At 39.1% G+C, this 16,480-nt stretch overlaps 1 protein-coding gene across 3 annotated transcripts in view; it reads right to left on the bottom strand.

Annotated features, from left to right (window-relative positions):
- hip1 (huntingtin interacting protein 1) overlaps positions 1-16,480 on the bottom strand; it is a 128,527-nt gene that overhangs the window by 10,119 nt on the left and 101,928 nt on the right. For all 3 annotated transcript variants that reach the window (XM_061925691.2, XM_061925692.1, XM_061925693.2), the window contains 12 exons: positions 15,261-15,455; positions 12,850-12,997; positions 12,685-12,771; positions 12,494-12,601; positions 11,060-11,196; positions 8,969-9,079; positions 8,831-8,889; positions 4,651-4,744; positions 912-1,012; positions 638-743; positions 438-561; positions 247-308 (listed from right to left, as the gene is read on the bottom strand). In XM_061925691.2, coding sequence (XP_061781675.1) covers positions 247-308; positions 438-561; positions 638-743; positions 912-1,012; positions 4,651-4,744; positions 8,831-8,889; positions 8,969-9,079; positions 11,060-11,196; positions 12,494-12,601; positions 12,685-12,771; positions 12,850-12,997; positions 15,261-15,455 — 1,332 coding nt within the window. The remainder of the gene's footprint in view (positions 1-246; positions 309-437; positions 562-637; positions 744-911; positions 1,013-4,650; positions 4,745-8,830; positions 8,890-8,968; positions 9,080-11,059; positions 11,197-12,493; positions 12,602-12,684; positions 12,772-12,849; positions 12,998-15,260; positions 15,456-16,480) is intronic.

Here is a 16,480-nt window from a genome sequence, read left to right as displayed (position 1 = left end):
GATTTTTAATGGTTTTAACCCTTCTGAAATTGTGATAATGTTCCCCTTTAAGGCTATTGGTGTTACATGAATGCTCGCTATAAATTGTTTTTGTGACAAATGTCCTAGCACCTTTTTTTTTTTTTTTTTGTGAGTTTGTCTGAGTCAACTTCCAGCTGGATGAAAAACAATCACAATGGAACAATGAACACATTCCAAAACATTTGACCTTAGATTGGTGCGTGCATGTTGTTTATTTCCACCAACCTGAGCGTCCATCTCCTGACGTTTGATCTGTGTAAGCGTCATGCTGGAGAAATCCATGGTATCTGTACCGCAATTACGTAAAAAAAAAAAAAAAAAAAAAAAAAAAAAATGTTGCCATGACAACAAAGCACAGTGTATAATTATCAACAACAACAAAACAAAACATCAGAAGGAAGCTAAAAGTTCCCTACCTTTGTCTTCAATCTGGGACTTGCCAGACTTGGTGGAGGCCACCACAGCAGCCGTCGCCTGGGTGACGCCTCGGGACGCTTGCTGCAGGCGGTGCAAGTTGCTGCTGTCTTTGTCGGCTTTCACCTGGGAAGGCACGCCGTTCATTAACCATCACCCGGGAGCTATGCTGTACTACGCTACCATATTTGACCACGCCCACCTTAGAAGCCGCAACAAGCTGTGCGGTGCTGGCAGCGATTTCATGAGAACACACCATCAACTCCTCAAACTTCCCTTTGCCCTGCACCACCAGATCAGCCGCATCGCTGCAGTGACGGTGCAAAACACAAGACACGTTCACTATGCAACGCTGTACATCGTCTTGCATTTTCTCTTTATGTCCTGCTGAGATCAGCACGGCACACATGAAGGAATTTAAACAGGTGCTTAAGGTAACTTAGCAACACAGGTGAGGGTGGTTACTTAATACTTACACCATGACAGTTGCGCCCCAGCCGACTGCCTTGGAGGCAGATATCAGGCCCTCTGTCCAGCGGGAGTTTTTGGCATAAAATTCCTTAGTGGATGCTGCTCCCTGGTGGACAAAATACAGATCGCTCATGTCCATTATTGTTTTTTTTAAGAAAATCAATAAACCCACTGTATTGGTCTAGTTCAGGGGTCTGCAACATGCAACATCATGCCTCCCTTTGACTTGCCTTTTAAACAAAATGTCAATAAATAATGGCTACTTAAATTTGAATCATTTTATTTTATTTTTTTAGTTTATTTGAATGTAACAATAGTTATTTTGGAGAGTTTGGTGATCTTGTTATACAAAAATAAGACGTATTTTAATATTTTGTCGATCGAAATTGTACATCACATCACCTATGCGTCATCGAGCTGCGTGGCTCAGTTGGTAGAGTGGTCATGCCAGCAACTTGAGGGTTCCAGGTTCGATTCCCGCTTCTGCCATCCTCGTTCTTGTCGTGTCCTTGGGCAAGATACTTTACCCAAGTGATCCTAGTGCCACCCACATTGGTTTAAATGTAACTTAAATATTGGGTTTCACTATGTAAAGTGCTTTGAGTCACTAGAGAAAAGCGCTATATAAATACAATTCACTTCACTTTATCTTCGGATCAAAAAAGAGAACAATTTCTGAAGAAAATGGAACATTCCATGCTACATGGACAGATTATTTTCCTGCCACTATGGAGGAGGCTGGTTCACCTGTGTGATTTTAGTATGTGGGGAGAAAATAGCAAACAACAACAAAAATCAAAGAACAAACCCAGAGCATTTGCGGTAAAAATACACAGCTGGACATGACTGAAAAAGAGCAGTTTTGGAACTGCTGCAGAAAGCTGATTAGAGCAAAAATACTTGGTGAGTCATTTTCTGTCTGGTGTTTGATTTCATAAACGCTATAGCATAAGTGTAATGAAACTATAAGTGGTGTTATTGTCATTTTAGGGATCAAACAGAGTTTGCGGCTCTATGTGGGTTTTATTTGGTGGTTAATGGGCTAAAACGGCTTTTTGTATGCTGAAGGTTGCCGACCCCTGGTCTAGTTAGTAAATTGAATTGCTGTACTAATTGATTTATGACATTAAATATATTCCCACATCCATTCTTCTTCTATAATGCTTATCCTCATTAGGGTTATTATTGCATTATCTCCTACATTTGTAAATGTTTTGATTAAACTGCAGGCTTGTGCAAAATATCAAACAGAATCATTCCCAAATTACAGTTGAATTAAGGTTGCAAACAGAAAGAAGAATTTACTTTCATATTCAAATGAACCTCTTAAGGCCCATGCTGTTTGTTTAGATGCTTTTTTTTTCTTTTTTTCTCTTTGCTATTTGGGCTTATTGGACCCTAATTAGAATAAAAACTAAAAATCATCTTTTGACATGATGTACTTAGTCCTTAAGTACACAAATGTGTACTTCATCTGTAGTGACATGCTAATTTTTATTTTTACACTTTTTTTTTTCCAAATTCCATTGTATGTTATACTCTTCTGACACCACCAGATAGCAGTATAAGTGTCCATATGTCGGCATAAGACCCCAATTCAGTAGTGTGCACAATTTTGGAAATAAGAGCTAAAAGGTGCTGTCCACACATGTGGCCACTAAGGCCTTTATAGGTTAAAGGGGAACATAACTTTTTTTTCGGAATTTTGCCTGGTGGGTTTTATTTAAATGCATTTTAACTTGTAAATAAAAGTCTGCTTACAGCACAGCCAATGGGAGATCCTCTATTGCGCCCATAAAATCCAATAAAAAACATTGAAAAAGCACCAACAATGCAACATTTACATTTCATGACTTGAATATTAAACAAGTATTAGTGATATTGTTATTATAAGCCCTAACGCAGACGAACTATTTATAGCGGCACCATTATCAATACTGAGTGTCCCTATGTTTACATCACCGAGTAGTCTGCTGTTTCCTCGCTTCCCTGCTCCCTGTAAGTTTATCATGCATCTCATCTGGACATTAGACGTCTGAGTTGGTATTCAGACAAGTTGGGACAATTTGACAGCTATTTGGCTGGCGAGAACGAAGAGAGAAAAAAAAAAGACACAAGTTTTCCCCCGCTCCACACCCCATTTGTTCGTGACGATTATGAGACATTCTTCATTTAAATGGGAATATATTAAGTTATTAACATCCGAGCATTCGGCATCCTAATGACAGCAGACATTGTACAGTAAATGCTGTTTTATAATGCTTGTTGGCTCTCATGAAGTCTGCAGTGAGTTATAATCAGTACTGAAGAAAATAAAATGATGCGTTTTTTAAATTAATGCGCCGCATATGTTTGAAATTATCAAAATATGTAAATATTAAATGTTATTATAAATGTGCCTGTTATTACATTAGATATACACTCACAGCATGTATAAAAAACCTCAATGGAGGTGTTTGGATGTTTTTGTAAGCTGAATTGCGCGGCTCCCAAAGACTCCATTGTATGCAAACTGTTGATCGCATTTATTTGATATTTAGAATGCAAAAAAAAAAATTTAATAACATACTTCGTCATGTTTTTCATAATGATTGTGAACGATAGGCAACATTTTTAAAAAAGTGCAGTTCCCCTTTAAAAGATGTAGAATTTAAATTCCGAATGATAAAATTGGCGTATTCCAAAATCATGCATATCCATTATAAACTGTAAATATATGAGGGGTGCTGGCAAAATAGATTCACATCCAAATTGCAATAATTTTTTATTACAATTTTAAATTGATTCAAAATATTCAACAATTAATGTTTTACTGTCAATTATAGTATTTTTTATTTTTTTTAAGAGAGCCTGTGTGAGACGTAGTAAGCATTGTGTGTGTGAAAAAAAAGTGTGTGTGCGTGTGTGTCCATTTTGTGTTGAGCGATTTAAAAAGTATAATGTTTAATAAATTGTCCAGTACCATGTTGATAATAATAAAAACTTGAGAATAATCTGTCTAAAGGTACTTACTAAAGATTAAAAAAACATCTATCTTTCTGCGATTACAAGTGAGCTATGGCCAAAATACGATTACATTTTTGAACTCTACAAATACTGTATATATATATTACATATCAAGCAGTATATTCCATACACGACTCTGTTACTTATTTCACACGTTTTTTTTAATTATTATTATTATTATTATTTTGGGGATTTTTATAGCTTTCAAATAATGTAAACTGTTGGGATTTCCCAAAATATATTCAAAATGGAGGTAAATTGTGTTGAATTTATTGTAAATGTTTCCTCTTAGTTGGCTTTAAAGAATTTAATTCCACTTCCTGTAATTCCAATTCAACATCCTGTGGTGTGGAGCCAGTTAAATTTAAATTTAAATTCTGAACTCTTGCAATAACATCTGTGCAATATTTTACAGGCAATATTTTTTAAGAGAGGGAGTGTGTCTGTTTTGCTGATTATTTATATTTTAGGTATTTTTATTTGCATTTTGTACTAATGGACGACACTTAATTTTGTTGACTCTATAACACTCAAGGGATTCTATTCTATTCATCAAATACATGTTTTTCGGTGGTGCTAAATTTGGAGACCCTTTCTTCTTTACAAACCCTTCCACCAGTCAACTTTTCATAAAACCAAAATGACAAAGGTGTATTATATTATTGCTGTTTACCATTAATAAAGCATCTTCAGTCAACCACCATACTCTTAAAAAGCGGGAGATAAAACATTACCTACCCTCCCACTCTCTACTATGTCCCTTTGCAGATCTTTGGAAGAAAGAACAAGCTTCTTGATGGCCGTCATCAGATCTGTACACGACGCTAGGATCCTGCAGGGGGCGACAGAGCAGAATTTTGGAACTGACTTAATCCAGGGGTTCTTAACCTTTTTGACCTTGGGCCCAACTTTTCCACTACAGAGAAGCCTTGAGCCAACTTAAATAATAACACTGAATTAGTAATCTTACTCTTGATCTTCATTGTAGTCAACAATTATATCTAACCTACTTACAGTGTACAACCTTGTCATATGATATGAAACCATGTGTTAATCAAAAGATTATTATTCATTTAACACATAAACCTTAGGCTTAGGTCAGGCTGATTAGAAAAATAAGTACCAAGCAAACCATACTACAAAAGAAGGGACACAAATAACTGACAAAAATACATTTACATACAATTATGTTGTGCTAAAATAAATAAAGTAGATGAGGTGGCAACTTGTCCAGGGTCCTACCACCCGAATGCAGCTGAGATAGGCTCCAGCACCCCCCGCAACCCCGAAATGGACAAGCGGTAGAAAATGTATGGATGGATGGAAATTAATAATGAATATGTTTCTTAACTAAACGGTCAATAAAATTAAAGTGAAAATTAAAATACAGCTTTACCACTTTAGTCGTAATTTTTGCGCTAAATAAACTCATCTATGACTTAATTTCCAGACTTCTCCTGTATGTTGGTTATTGTCATTACTGCCACAGGTGGTGGACAAGTGTATTACAACTGAGTACCGCTACAGACCACAGCTGAAAAGCAGATATTTTTTGGCGACCCTGTAGGGGGCACTCGCGGCCCAACAATGGGCCCTATGGTCAAGAAACCCTGATTAAATCAATCCAATTACACTATAAATTAAAATTGTTTAACTCTCAAATAGTCAGTTTTTTTTGTATTTTAACACCTACGTGTGAAGTCCGAGTGTCTATGCACTTTCTCTAATGCGATTGTTGGTCATACGCCATGTGGGGGCGGGGGGCTTATTTCAGTTTAGTGCAGATTAATGTCTTGCTTTTCCGGTTGTCCTATGACGTCACACCAAAACAGGGCATCTGCGGCTGCTTACAAGTCAGCGGCCTCACTCTGTTGTATCTGATGTCCACTGTAATATTGGCACATATTAAAAATATTACATCTCTGATGTTAAATATCAGACGGCATCAAGAAATTATATTTGATATGCGCTACGAACATGACACTACAACTAAGGAGGTCTCGGAGTCCATGGAGGATGGAGAGATGAGTTGTTTCGAAGGAATTTTCGAACGGAGAATAACGGAAACAAAACTTTCGAATGTCTCCGAGTTAATTCGTAAGGCTCTGTGGATTGATTGAAGGAGTTTTAAATCCGAAGGAAAAGACCGTTCGTGCCAGGGTCGATACTGTTCCACATGAAGGTTGCTATTGTTCTGGACTAGCTTTGCAGTTGTGAGGAATACAGAGTTATTGGTAATCAGTTTGGAGTGCATAAATGCTGCGTGAAGAGGTTTGTGTACGCTTTATTATTCCTCTTTTTTATACCTGCTTCATTCTCTATCATCTCATTTGTGAAGCCGTGTTTTCTTAGCTACTTTCTTCAATAAATCTCTTTATTCTTTTCTCCCATTGATGCACTTGAAAATGTTATGTTCTTTTAATTTGTGAAGAAAATTCTCCTCTTCATTACAATCGTTTTTTAAATTTTTTTTTTTTTTTTTTTTTAAATGGTACCTGTGCATTGAGACTAGCGCATACGCGATTACGAAGGGTCCTCACCGGCAGCCCCCGCCTACTCGAAAGATCTGGGGCCGTATTTATCAAGCGTCTTAGAATTACTCCTAAGAAGTCTGCTAAGAGTTGACTTATGAGCATACTTGCCAACCCTCCCGAATTTTCCGGGAGACTCCCGAAATTCAGCGCCTCTCCCGAAAACCTCCCGGGACAAATATAATCCCGAAAATCTCCCGATTTTCAGCCGAAGCTGGAGGCCACGCCCCCTCCAGCTCCATGCGGACCTGAGTGAGGACAGCCTTTTTTCACGACGGGAGGACAACAGGTTGACAAGACCTAAATCATCCAGACGAGAGATAAATTGTATTATTATGTTTATCTTACCTAAAAATAAATATATTTATTAATTTAAAAAAAACAAAAAACTAAATAAATGTTTATTATATTTTGCTAAAAACATCAAAATTAATTGTATTTTTATTTGTATTTTTTCTGACTCCTTATTACATCCAGGCATTAGAATTATACATTAAAATAAACATATTTGAAATAATTCATTTTAAATTATCATAATAATTCATTTAAAATGACCACATTTAATTATTAAAATAATTGCTTGTTTATCAACAACTTTAACATTTTATTCATTACATTTTGAAGCTCTCAGAAGCCAAGTTATGTTATATTCCTTAAGATTTATTTATGCAAGTTTGAAGTATCAATTATCTAAACACAGTTTGTTTGCATATTTTCAGGATGTATATATATATATATATATATGAATTACTTGACTTGGTGAATTCTAGCTGTCAATATACTCCTCCCCTCTTAACCACGCCCCGCCCCACCCCCGACCACGCCTTCACCCCCCAACCCCCACCTCCCGAAATCGGAGGTCTCAAGGTTGGCAAGTATGCTTATGAGTAAAGAAATTCTTCGGTGAACGCTGCACTTAAAAGTTAGTTATCAAGCGTCTTACTCACACTTTCAGCGAAGTGTAGGACTGAATCTTAAGTGTCACACTCAGAGCTGAATTACGACATTACTATGTGCCGTAAACGGAATTTTAGGTGACGTCATTTCTGTGTCCATAGAAATTACCAATCACGGAAGGGAATCCCTAGTCTAAGAATAAAGAAATATCTTAGAAATATTTAAGTGGACAATGGGAGTGTATATTTTGACAATAAACTACAAAATAATACAAAACAAACAAACAATATTGGCAATGAATCAAAAATAAATGTTTCCTTTTCTTTCCAATTCATTTTCCCAGTGGCGAGATATCGAAGCATTGTGATGACCTTTAGTTCTGCTGTGTGATGTTGCTGATGAGATGACGCCACTTATTATAAATCTGTGACAAAAACAATACCCGCTCTGTCTAAACGATACCGTTTGATCAGCTGCTCGTCATCAAACAAAGCCAGGACAACATTCCGCTCCCTGAACGTTCGCGAACGTCTCTCTCGCCTCAGTGCCATCCCCCGCTGGCAACTCCTAACCACGTAGGACACCTCTGAAGGTCTCTTAAATATCGTGGAGAGTTGGAGTGATTCTTAGACTTAAGAAAGTTGATAAATAGCTTTTATTCTTAAGTTTGAGAGTAGGACTAAATTTCGCAAATTCTCAGGACTTAAGTGTAAAATGGCACTCTAAGACGCTTGATAAATACGGCCCCTGGTTTCCAATCGTATAATCTAGGCGTGTTAGTCCAGTATCTCAAAAAACAAACATGATCAGATTTGGGTGTTTCCGTGGGTTGTAGGATCCTTCTTTAGAGCAGAACTATTTGAGAAATCAATTTAATCAAGTGCATGGGAACGTAGTGAATGATGACGATACCCACAGAGATGTAAAAAAAAAAACAACTAAAGAAGCATAGAAATTCAGCATTGTACTTAACGTGTGTATGTTTACAAATGCATGAAACATTGCCTGGCAAACAGTTGTCACATTCTGTGGTCAAAGTGATGAAATTCATCGCACAATTGCCACAAATGTGAGCGTGACAGCTGATGCATGTACTGTTGTGTGACAAAGCTATTTCTCATACTTAATAGTGCATTTTAGGAAGGATTAAAGACCGTTTTGTGGTACACACCAGGTGAAAAACACAGTTATGTCCCTGCTGTCATGGAGCAGAAAGGAGTGCCGATGACAATATTTTATGTTCTTCATCAAATCAGAATTATGTTTTACAGACTGAATTGTCAAGGTGGTGGTCAACACTAAGCACACAAGCTGCCTTTGATTGTGTTTTGGTTTAGAAACATGTGGGTGGTCTTTTTACCAGAGCACTAGTTCACATGTGCTAAAATAAACCTGATGATAATATTAATACCATCTTTTTGAAGTTGGAGGCATTTCCTGGAAAATAGATAATAACCCACTCAGTTTTGAAACAAAAAAAAAGAGATTACCTCTCATTGACCTCCATCTTGATGCCTGTATCAACTGCCCGAGACTTGTTGAGCATTTCCTGTTGAGAACGTTAAAGTCAATCGGGCTGCACACGCATCTTCCACAGAAACCACAGACACCACACTAAACATAATCACCTCTATCCGGGCAGCAGCCGACTCCACAGCTGCAGATGTGGCCGCCATTTCCTGCTCCACAAGATCGCCCAGCTCCCCCTGCTGCAGCTCCAAACCCCGAGGTCGTAGTTTCTGAATCCAAAGTGAAAGACCGTGTTAGTTGTAGAAGAAAATGATGGTATCGGCAGACTTGGGACGATGTCCATTCAAAAAGCAGATGACAGACATGACACAAACTATCGTCATTTCAAATGTCTTTATCCATCCATCCATCCATCCATTTTCTACCGCTTATTCCCTTTTGGGGTAACGGGGGGCTCTGGAGCCTATCTCAGCTACAATCGGGCGGAAGGCGGGGTACACCCTGGACAAGTCGCCACCTCATCGCAGGGCCAACAGATAGACAGACAACAATTCACACTCACGGGCCAATTTTAGTGTTGCCAATCAACTTATCCCCAGGTGCATGTCTTTGGAGGTGGGAGGAAGCCGGAGTACCCGGAGGGAACCCACGCAGTCACGGGGAGAACATGCAAACTCCACACAGAAAGATCCCGAGCCCGGGATTGAACCCAAGACTACTCAGGACCTTCGTATTGTGAGGCAGATGCACTAACCTCTCTGCCACTGTGCTGCCCAAATGTCTTTAAGAAACACTAAAATAATTAAAGACTATAAATTGTGATAATCTGTATCAGTTTAATTTTTAAACAAAGCAGAGTGGAAACAATACGGAATCACTATCAAAGCTAACACCTGCATCAGAATAAATGTGTTCATTAGTCTGCAGTTAAAAAGGAGCGTTCACACCTTGGAGAGCTGTTGCACCAGGTGGATTGACATGAATCATGACTCCAACACAAAAGATGTCAATTGAAACCAAGGATAGGATTATCAAACTTTTTAAATGGTCACGCCATGTTGCAAAATATGTTGATCGTCCACAGTCAGCTTTGTCTAAAATCTGGACCAAGTACAAACAACATGGGAAGGTTGTAAAAGGCAAGCATACCGGTACACTATGGAAAACATCAAAGTGTCAAGACAAGCAGTGTATCTTGAAAAAGGAAAATGCAAAGCAAAACAAATGAAGAAGGAAAAGGCGGAAACCTGAGTCACCCTTTGTAACTGAACTGTAGGAAACCGCCGGAAGGAAATGGGATTTAAATACAAAAAAGCTGAACTAACAAAACAACAACCAGAAAAAAACAAGGTTTCAATGGGCTAAGGAAAAGCAATCGTGGACTATGGATGACTGGATGAAAGTCATATTTAGTGATGAATAGTGAATCTGCATTGGGAAAGGTGATGATGCTGGAATTTTTGACTGGTGGCGTTCCAATGAGATTTATAAAGACGACTGCCTGAAGATATCATGCACATTTCCACAATCATTGATGATATGGGGCTGCATGTCAGGTAATAGCACTGGGAAAACGGCTGTCATTACATCTTCAATAAATGCACACGTTTACATTTTGGACACTTTTCTTATTCCATCATTCGAAAGAACGTTTGCGGATGATGACATCATTTTTCAAGATAACACATCTTGCAATAGAGCAAAAACTGCAAAAGCTTAACTTGAAGAAAGACAAATAAGGTCAATGCCATGGCCTGCAAATAGTCCAGATCTCAATCCAATGTAAAATCTGTGGTGGAAATTGAAGAAAATGGTCCATGACAAGACTCTAACCTACAAATCTGATCTGACAACAGATCAGATCAATGAAGAGTTACTGTTCGTCACTTGTTCACAAGCTGTTCTAAAAGCCAACTGTATTGCAACAACATATTAGTGGTGTATTGACACATTATTTGTTTTTCATGATTCCATAATTATTTTTTTTCCTCAGAATTATTGAGTGATTCCAGACTATTTTAACTCTGCTTGATCTAAAAATTAAACTGTTACTAACTACCACAATTTATATTCTGGATTTATTTTAGTGTTTCTTAAAGCCAGAAAGTTGAGGTTTGAAATGACTTATAGTTTTGTCATGTATCTAACCTGTTTTTTTCCTACAAATCTAAACAACTAAATAAAAAATTTTCAAGACTGGTGAGTTCATCAATTTTTGTAGTTGTAGTCGCCGTCGAGGATGCACCAACCTCTGCAGAGGCCAGCATGGTTTGGAGAGTCGCCTTCAGCTTGCTGTTGTCTGCCGTCGTCAGGCTCTCCCGCTTCTTCATGTGGCCCAGCAGAACCAGCGCCTCTGTCCCACACGCCTTCACGCTTTCTGACAGAACTGCCATAGGACGCACGTATTAGAAGCAAAAAAAACACCACAAAAAAGAATACAAATATAAAACATTATTTTGACATGTTTTAGCTTCCTGTGGCTCCAACAGTATTCTTCTCAGCAGCAACATCGGGTTATTTTATTACAAGGTAAAGTGTTCATAGTCATTATTTGAAAGGTGATATCACACAGGGACATTTATATGTACTTCAAACAGTTGCTACATAAAGATCCCGTGTTGCAGGCCACACGTACAGTGCAAAGTTGAAACCTATACGTGGATCTTCTATCCCTTACACAACAGCTGGCAATATCTCACATTGTCAGCCACCTGTTCTGTTCCCCGTATTAAAGTCGTTCACCTTTGTCACCTCTTCTGACCACTACAAGCTTGTTCCCCAAATTGTATTCTGTTGTGTCCATATCGACATAGTAACACATAGTATACTAACTTTTTAAGTACATTGGCACCTCAACTTAAGTGTTTGGCGATAAGAACAGTCTCTCGGCTAATTTTATGCTTAGGTTACAAGCAAATATCTGAGTTACAAGCATCCCTGCTATTAGTTGGCTTAGCAAATGTTACAGTGAAGCCAGTAAGGTTCGTCCAAACATCCTGTTTTACTCGCAAGCATTAGCTTATAGCTAGAGATGGACAAAACTTTGTTTTTCAAACATGGGAAGGAAGGAAGTTAAGGATAAAGCCCTGAAGAAGAAGTGGATGATATTTATTGAATTAAAGAAAGAAATGATCATGAACATTGCTGAGCGCATCACTAACTTAGTGAAGGAATTTTAGCGTGTCACTGCTCGCCTGCACCATACTGAAGCAGAATGAGTATAACGCCAGCCAAGGCTTTTGAAATGATATCTAACATCAGGCAGACATGTATCCATAAAAAATGGAAAAGCTGCTGATGGTGAGTTTGACGGAGAATCAGCTGGAAGGAGATACCGTGGAAGTCAACTCTCCAAGGTAAATGCTGTACATTATTACATTACTTAATAAACTACTGTAGTTGCTAGTGGTACATTCTATTGTATTGTTTTCATACAATATTGCTTATCTAAAAGTCTGGTTTTCTTTTTAAAAGGCATATTACATGTTGAAATTGGGAAAACTTTTTTTTTGAGGGGGTGGCGGTGGGGGCTGGGCAAGCACTAATTGTTCACCGGTCCTCATATGGAAGGTACCTTTCCTTGTTGACGTCTCAAGAAGGGTAAAAATACAAGAGAAAACACACCCACGCACACGCACACACACACACACACACACACACACACACACACACACACAGTTTACCATCAGCCTGTTCCACAGGCACCATGTGAGAGGTGGCACTGCCCTGAACAATGGTGTCGCCCACTAGGTGTCCACATTGGGTTACCACTTTAAGCAAATGAAAAACACCTGTGCAAAAAAAAAATAGGCACACACAAAACATAAATCTCACAAATGTTTAGCAAATTTCATGCAAGTATACTGTATTTTACCTGTGTCGTCAGCCAGGAAGGCGTCTCTGGCAGTATGGAGCTTGTCCACACAGTCTAAAGAGGCTTGACATCTGGATGCCAAGTAGTCTGTAGAGGTACGTATTATAGCACATTTACTACACACGCTCGCCATTAATTACACTCCCAAAGCGGACGTGACACAACCTGCTGAGCTGGTGCAGCTGATGTGTGCCGGGTCGTCGATCTGGGCGAGTGAGTCTTGGATGATCCTCTCTGCCTCTTCCACAGCTCCCTGCAGACTGGACCAGCGTGCCGCTACCAGCTGACTCTCTAACGCCTGCTCCCTGCTCTCCTATGGAGCAGAATTGACCATCACTACACAAGTGACTATTCATGGAACACCAACAAAAACACACTAATAAAAAAATATATTCACGCCTACATTTGAGCTTCATACGCTTCATTAACCAGTAAAGTATATTGGGGACGTTATTGTCGTTTCGGGTAAATTCTTGCTCTATTTTTAGCCATAACTTTAGTTGTGTTATTCCGAATGGAATGATTCTTTTTTTCCTAAGAGAGTTTTTACATGTTCAATTTAAATATTGTCAAATACCAATGATACTTTATGCGCGGGTCGTTCTCCCAAGATGCAGCAGGAACTCCGTAGGCAAGGTGCAGGTAAGAATATGATTCATTGTCCATAATCCCAGAAAAATACAAGATATAAACCAAAGAGACGCGTGCCGATCGCACGGGGAGCAAAGGTACTAGCTAGTGCGAAAGATAGCATATAAACAGGAATCCAGAATCATAGAATCAGGGAATCATCAAAAATAACTGTTGCAAAATGTTATAAAAAATGTTTGTGCCTGTGCCTGAAAGAAATTGTTTTTATTATATACCACCCCAGCATGTCCACTTTAAACAAACACAACGAACTGGTCTCATCATGCCGGTACAGAAACAAGGCACTACTGTGTCCCAATGGCCACACCCCCCATGTAATGTACCCTATATATATATATATATATACACACGAGAGGAGCCAGATGAGGTGGTTCGGGCATCTGGTCAGGATGCCACCCGAGCGCCTCCCTAGGGAGGTGTTTAGGGCACGTCCAACCGGTAGGAGGCCACGGGGAAGACCCAGGACACGTTGGGAAGACTATGTCTCCCGGCTGGCCTGGGAACACCTCGGGATCCCCCGGGAGGTGCTGGACAAAGTGGCTGGGGAGAGGGAAGTCTGGGCTTCCCTGCTTAGGCTGCTGCCCCCGCGACCCAACCTCGGATAAGCGGATATATATATATATATATATATATATATATATATATATATCAGCCACAGACACTTCAATAAAATCCCCTGGCGAGCAGGGAAACCTGCGAAGCAGGCTTGTAGGGATGAAATAGCCTCTGTGTTTTTTCCTGACCTAACGTATATATGTTATATTTATATTGCTACTATGCAATAGTTTGAATGTGGAGTTAAAGCAATGTCTAAACATAAACCAGTTTAAAAGGAAGTATAGGTACATGGTATTTCGGAGGTACAGAGATGAAGAAGGGCTTTGATATTGGGTTGTTTGTGTTACAGAAGAGTATGGGGCTGAGGCAGTGGTGCTGCTATGGTGGCAGGATACCATTTCCATGATCACTAGTGGTAATGGTGTGGCTATGTATGTGTGTAGTGTGCATATGTATGTATATATCTATAATGTATGTATATAGAAGTTCATTAAGTTTGTACATAGAGTGAACAGGTAGTTCTAGCTCAGAGTAATTTATGATTTAAAGAAAAGGGGGGGGATTAATTAAGTGTAAACTTCTTCTCACTCCTTTTCAAATATGTAAAAAAAAAAAAAGAAAAAAAAAAAAAAAGAAAGTCCAATGCTCATTTTTATTTTCCATTGTTTTCATTTTATTATAATGGCTGTTAAGGCTGTAGCACTGTATTGGATCAGGCTTGCTCTTGTTTTTATGCATATTTGAAATAAAAATATATAAATTCAAATCAATTCAATTCAAATCAATTCAATTCAATTATATTGCTACTATGGTACATTTTTAGTCTACTTTATACCTTTTGTTTTCGCCCACTTTTTGTGCCCTTGTGTGCATTATCCTTTCCATCCTTTGTAATTGAGCTACTGTGTGGAACAATTTTCCTTGTGGATCATTAAAGTTTGTGTAAGTCTAAGTCGAAGCCCGCTTTGGCAATCTCTTCAACACAAGCATGCACAAAATGGCTGCCAGACGGAGAAAAATGAATGTACACAAAGACATGGTTCACAAACAGAGGCATAAGTGGCTCGATCAAATAGTTCGTAAATCAAGGTTCCACTGTATGTTCTCGTCTCAAATAAGGATTGTGAATGAGGAATTTGTGCTGCCATCGGCGCCTTGCGTGGTGCCGTCTTGTGTGGCCACAGGAATCGATAAGGCTTAACAAAAGTGTTAACAAAAGTGGCAAATGAATCCCAGGAATCGAAACAATGGTAAGTGGTTCTCAAAAAGAATTGGTTTTTGAAAGATTTGAGGAAAAAAAAGTCGAAAAGAATAAAAATCCCCCAAATTTCTTAAACACTCTTAATTCCCTGAGGAGGACCTCTGACCTTATCGTTGAGCTGATTTTGTAGGGCTTCTGCAGTCTTCACGCCGCTCTCCCTCTCACTGGCCAATGAGGTTTGAACAAGCTCAAGGTCCTCCCCCCGAATGGCCAGCTCCGTCTCTGTTTTGGACAAGGACTCGACCAGTGCCGCTTTCTCAGATTCCAGGGCAGCCAGCTGCGTGCCGAGAGCCTCGCTTGACTACAAAACAATAAAAATGAAGGGTGTGTTGAAAATACAGGGCAAGTAAACAATTGAGCAGCAGCGCGATTAGTTAGGAAGCCATGATTAGAACAATATGCGGCGGCCGTGACCTGTCAAAATGTTGTAATTTATGACACAAGTGACCTCCAACGTTAACAACAAAGCCTTGTTCTAGTTCACCACTTGGCAGATGGTCACCAAAAGAGTTTGAGTGGAGGTCATGTCCACAATCTAACACAAAAAAGCCAAGTTGTAGTTGTGCAACTTGGCAACGCAAACTATGGCAACAGTGTGACCTTTCGCCAGATCCTGTGTGCAGGAAGTTTGTGCGTCTAAAGGGGGTCGTCAACACAGTTCAGAACTCTGTGGCGTGAGCTCATGGCATTTAACGACATAAAAAGGAAAAATGTGGGGAAAAAAATATATAAATGTATTCTTAGGGGCACCGCATAAGGAGATCCTACACTGCAGGCACACAAGAAATAAAATGAGGGTGTGTATGTGACTGTGCAGATTAGCAAGATGGATGAAGAGTTAACGAGGATTGGCTTCAAAAATAGAAAGATTGAGTGGGAGGCTGAAAGATGGATGAGTGGGAAAGGGAACAGGCAAACCTCTGGAAGTCTGCATGAATTCCGACCTTATTGAAGCTGCAGTATGTCACCTACTCGAAATAAAATAATTCTAAACCTAAAACACCACAGAGAATAGCATATGTTTAAAGGAGTGTCCCGATCCGATATTGATATAAGCAAAAAAACAGGTATCGGATGATATCGGTTTGCATCTAAAATCTCTGATACAAGCAGTCCTGCTACGTGTTTAATTGTGCAAAGCAGGACAGTCAGGTAACATCTAAATGTTTTCCAATTAGCACACAAGGTTGTTTTTCTCTTGCATGTCAGTCATTTACAAAAAGGTAAATATGGTACGCTATAGGCTAAAACCTATGTGTCAAAGTCAAGGCCCGAATGAATTATCTATGGCCCCCGGGATGATATTTAAATAGTATTAGAACCGGC

The sequence above is a fragment of the Nerophis lumbriciformis genome, linkage group LG30 (assembly GCF_033978685.3).
Source record: "Nerophis lumbriciformis linkage group LG30, RoL_Nlum_v2.1, whole genome shotgun sequence".
Classification (NCBI taxonomy): Eukaryota; Metazoa; Chordata; class Actinopteri; order Syngnathiformes; family Syngnathidae; genus Nerophis; species Nerophis lumbriciformis.
This window is presented reverse-complemented; position numbering and strand designations above follow the sequence as displayed.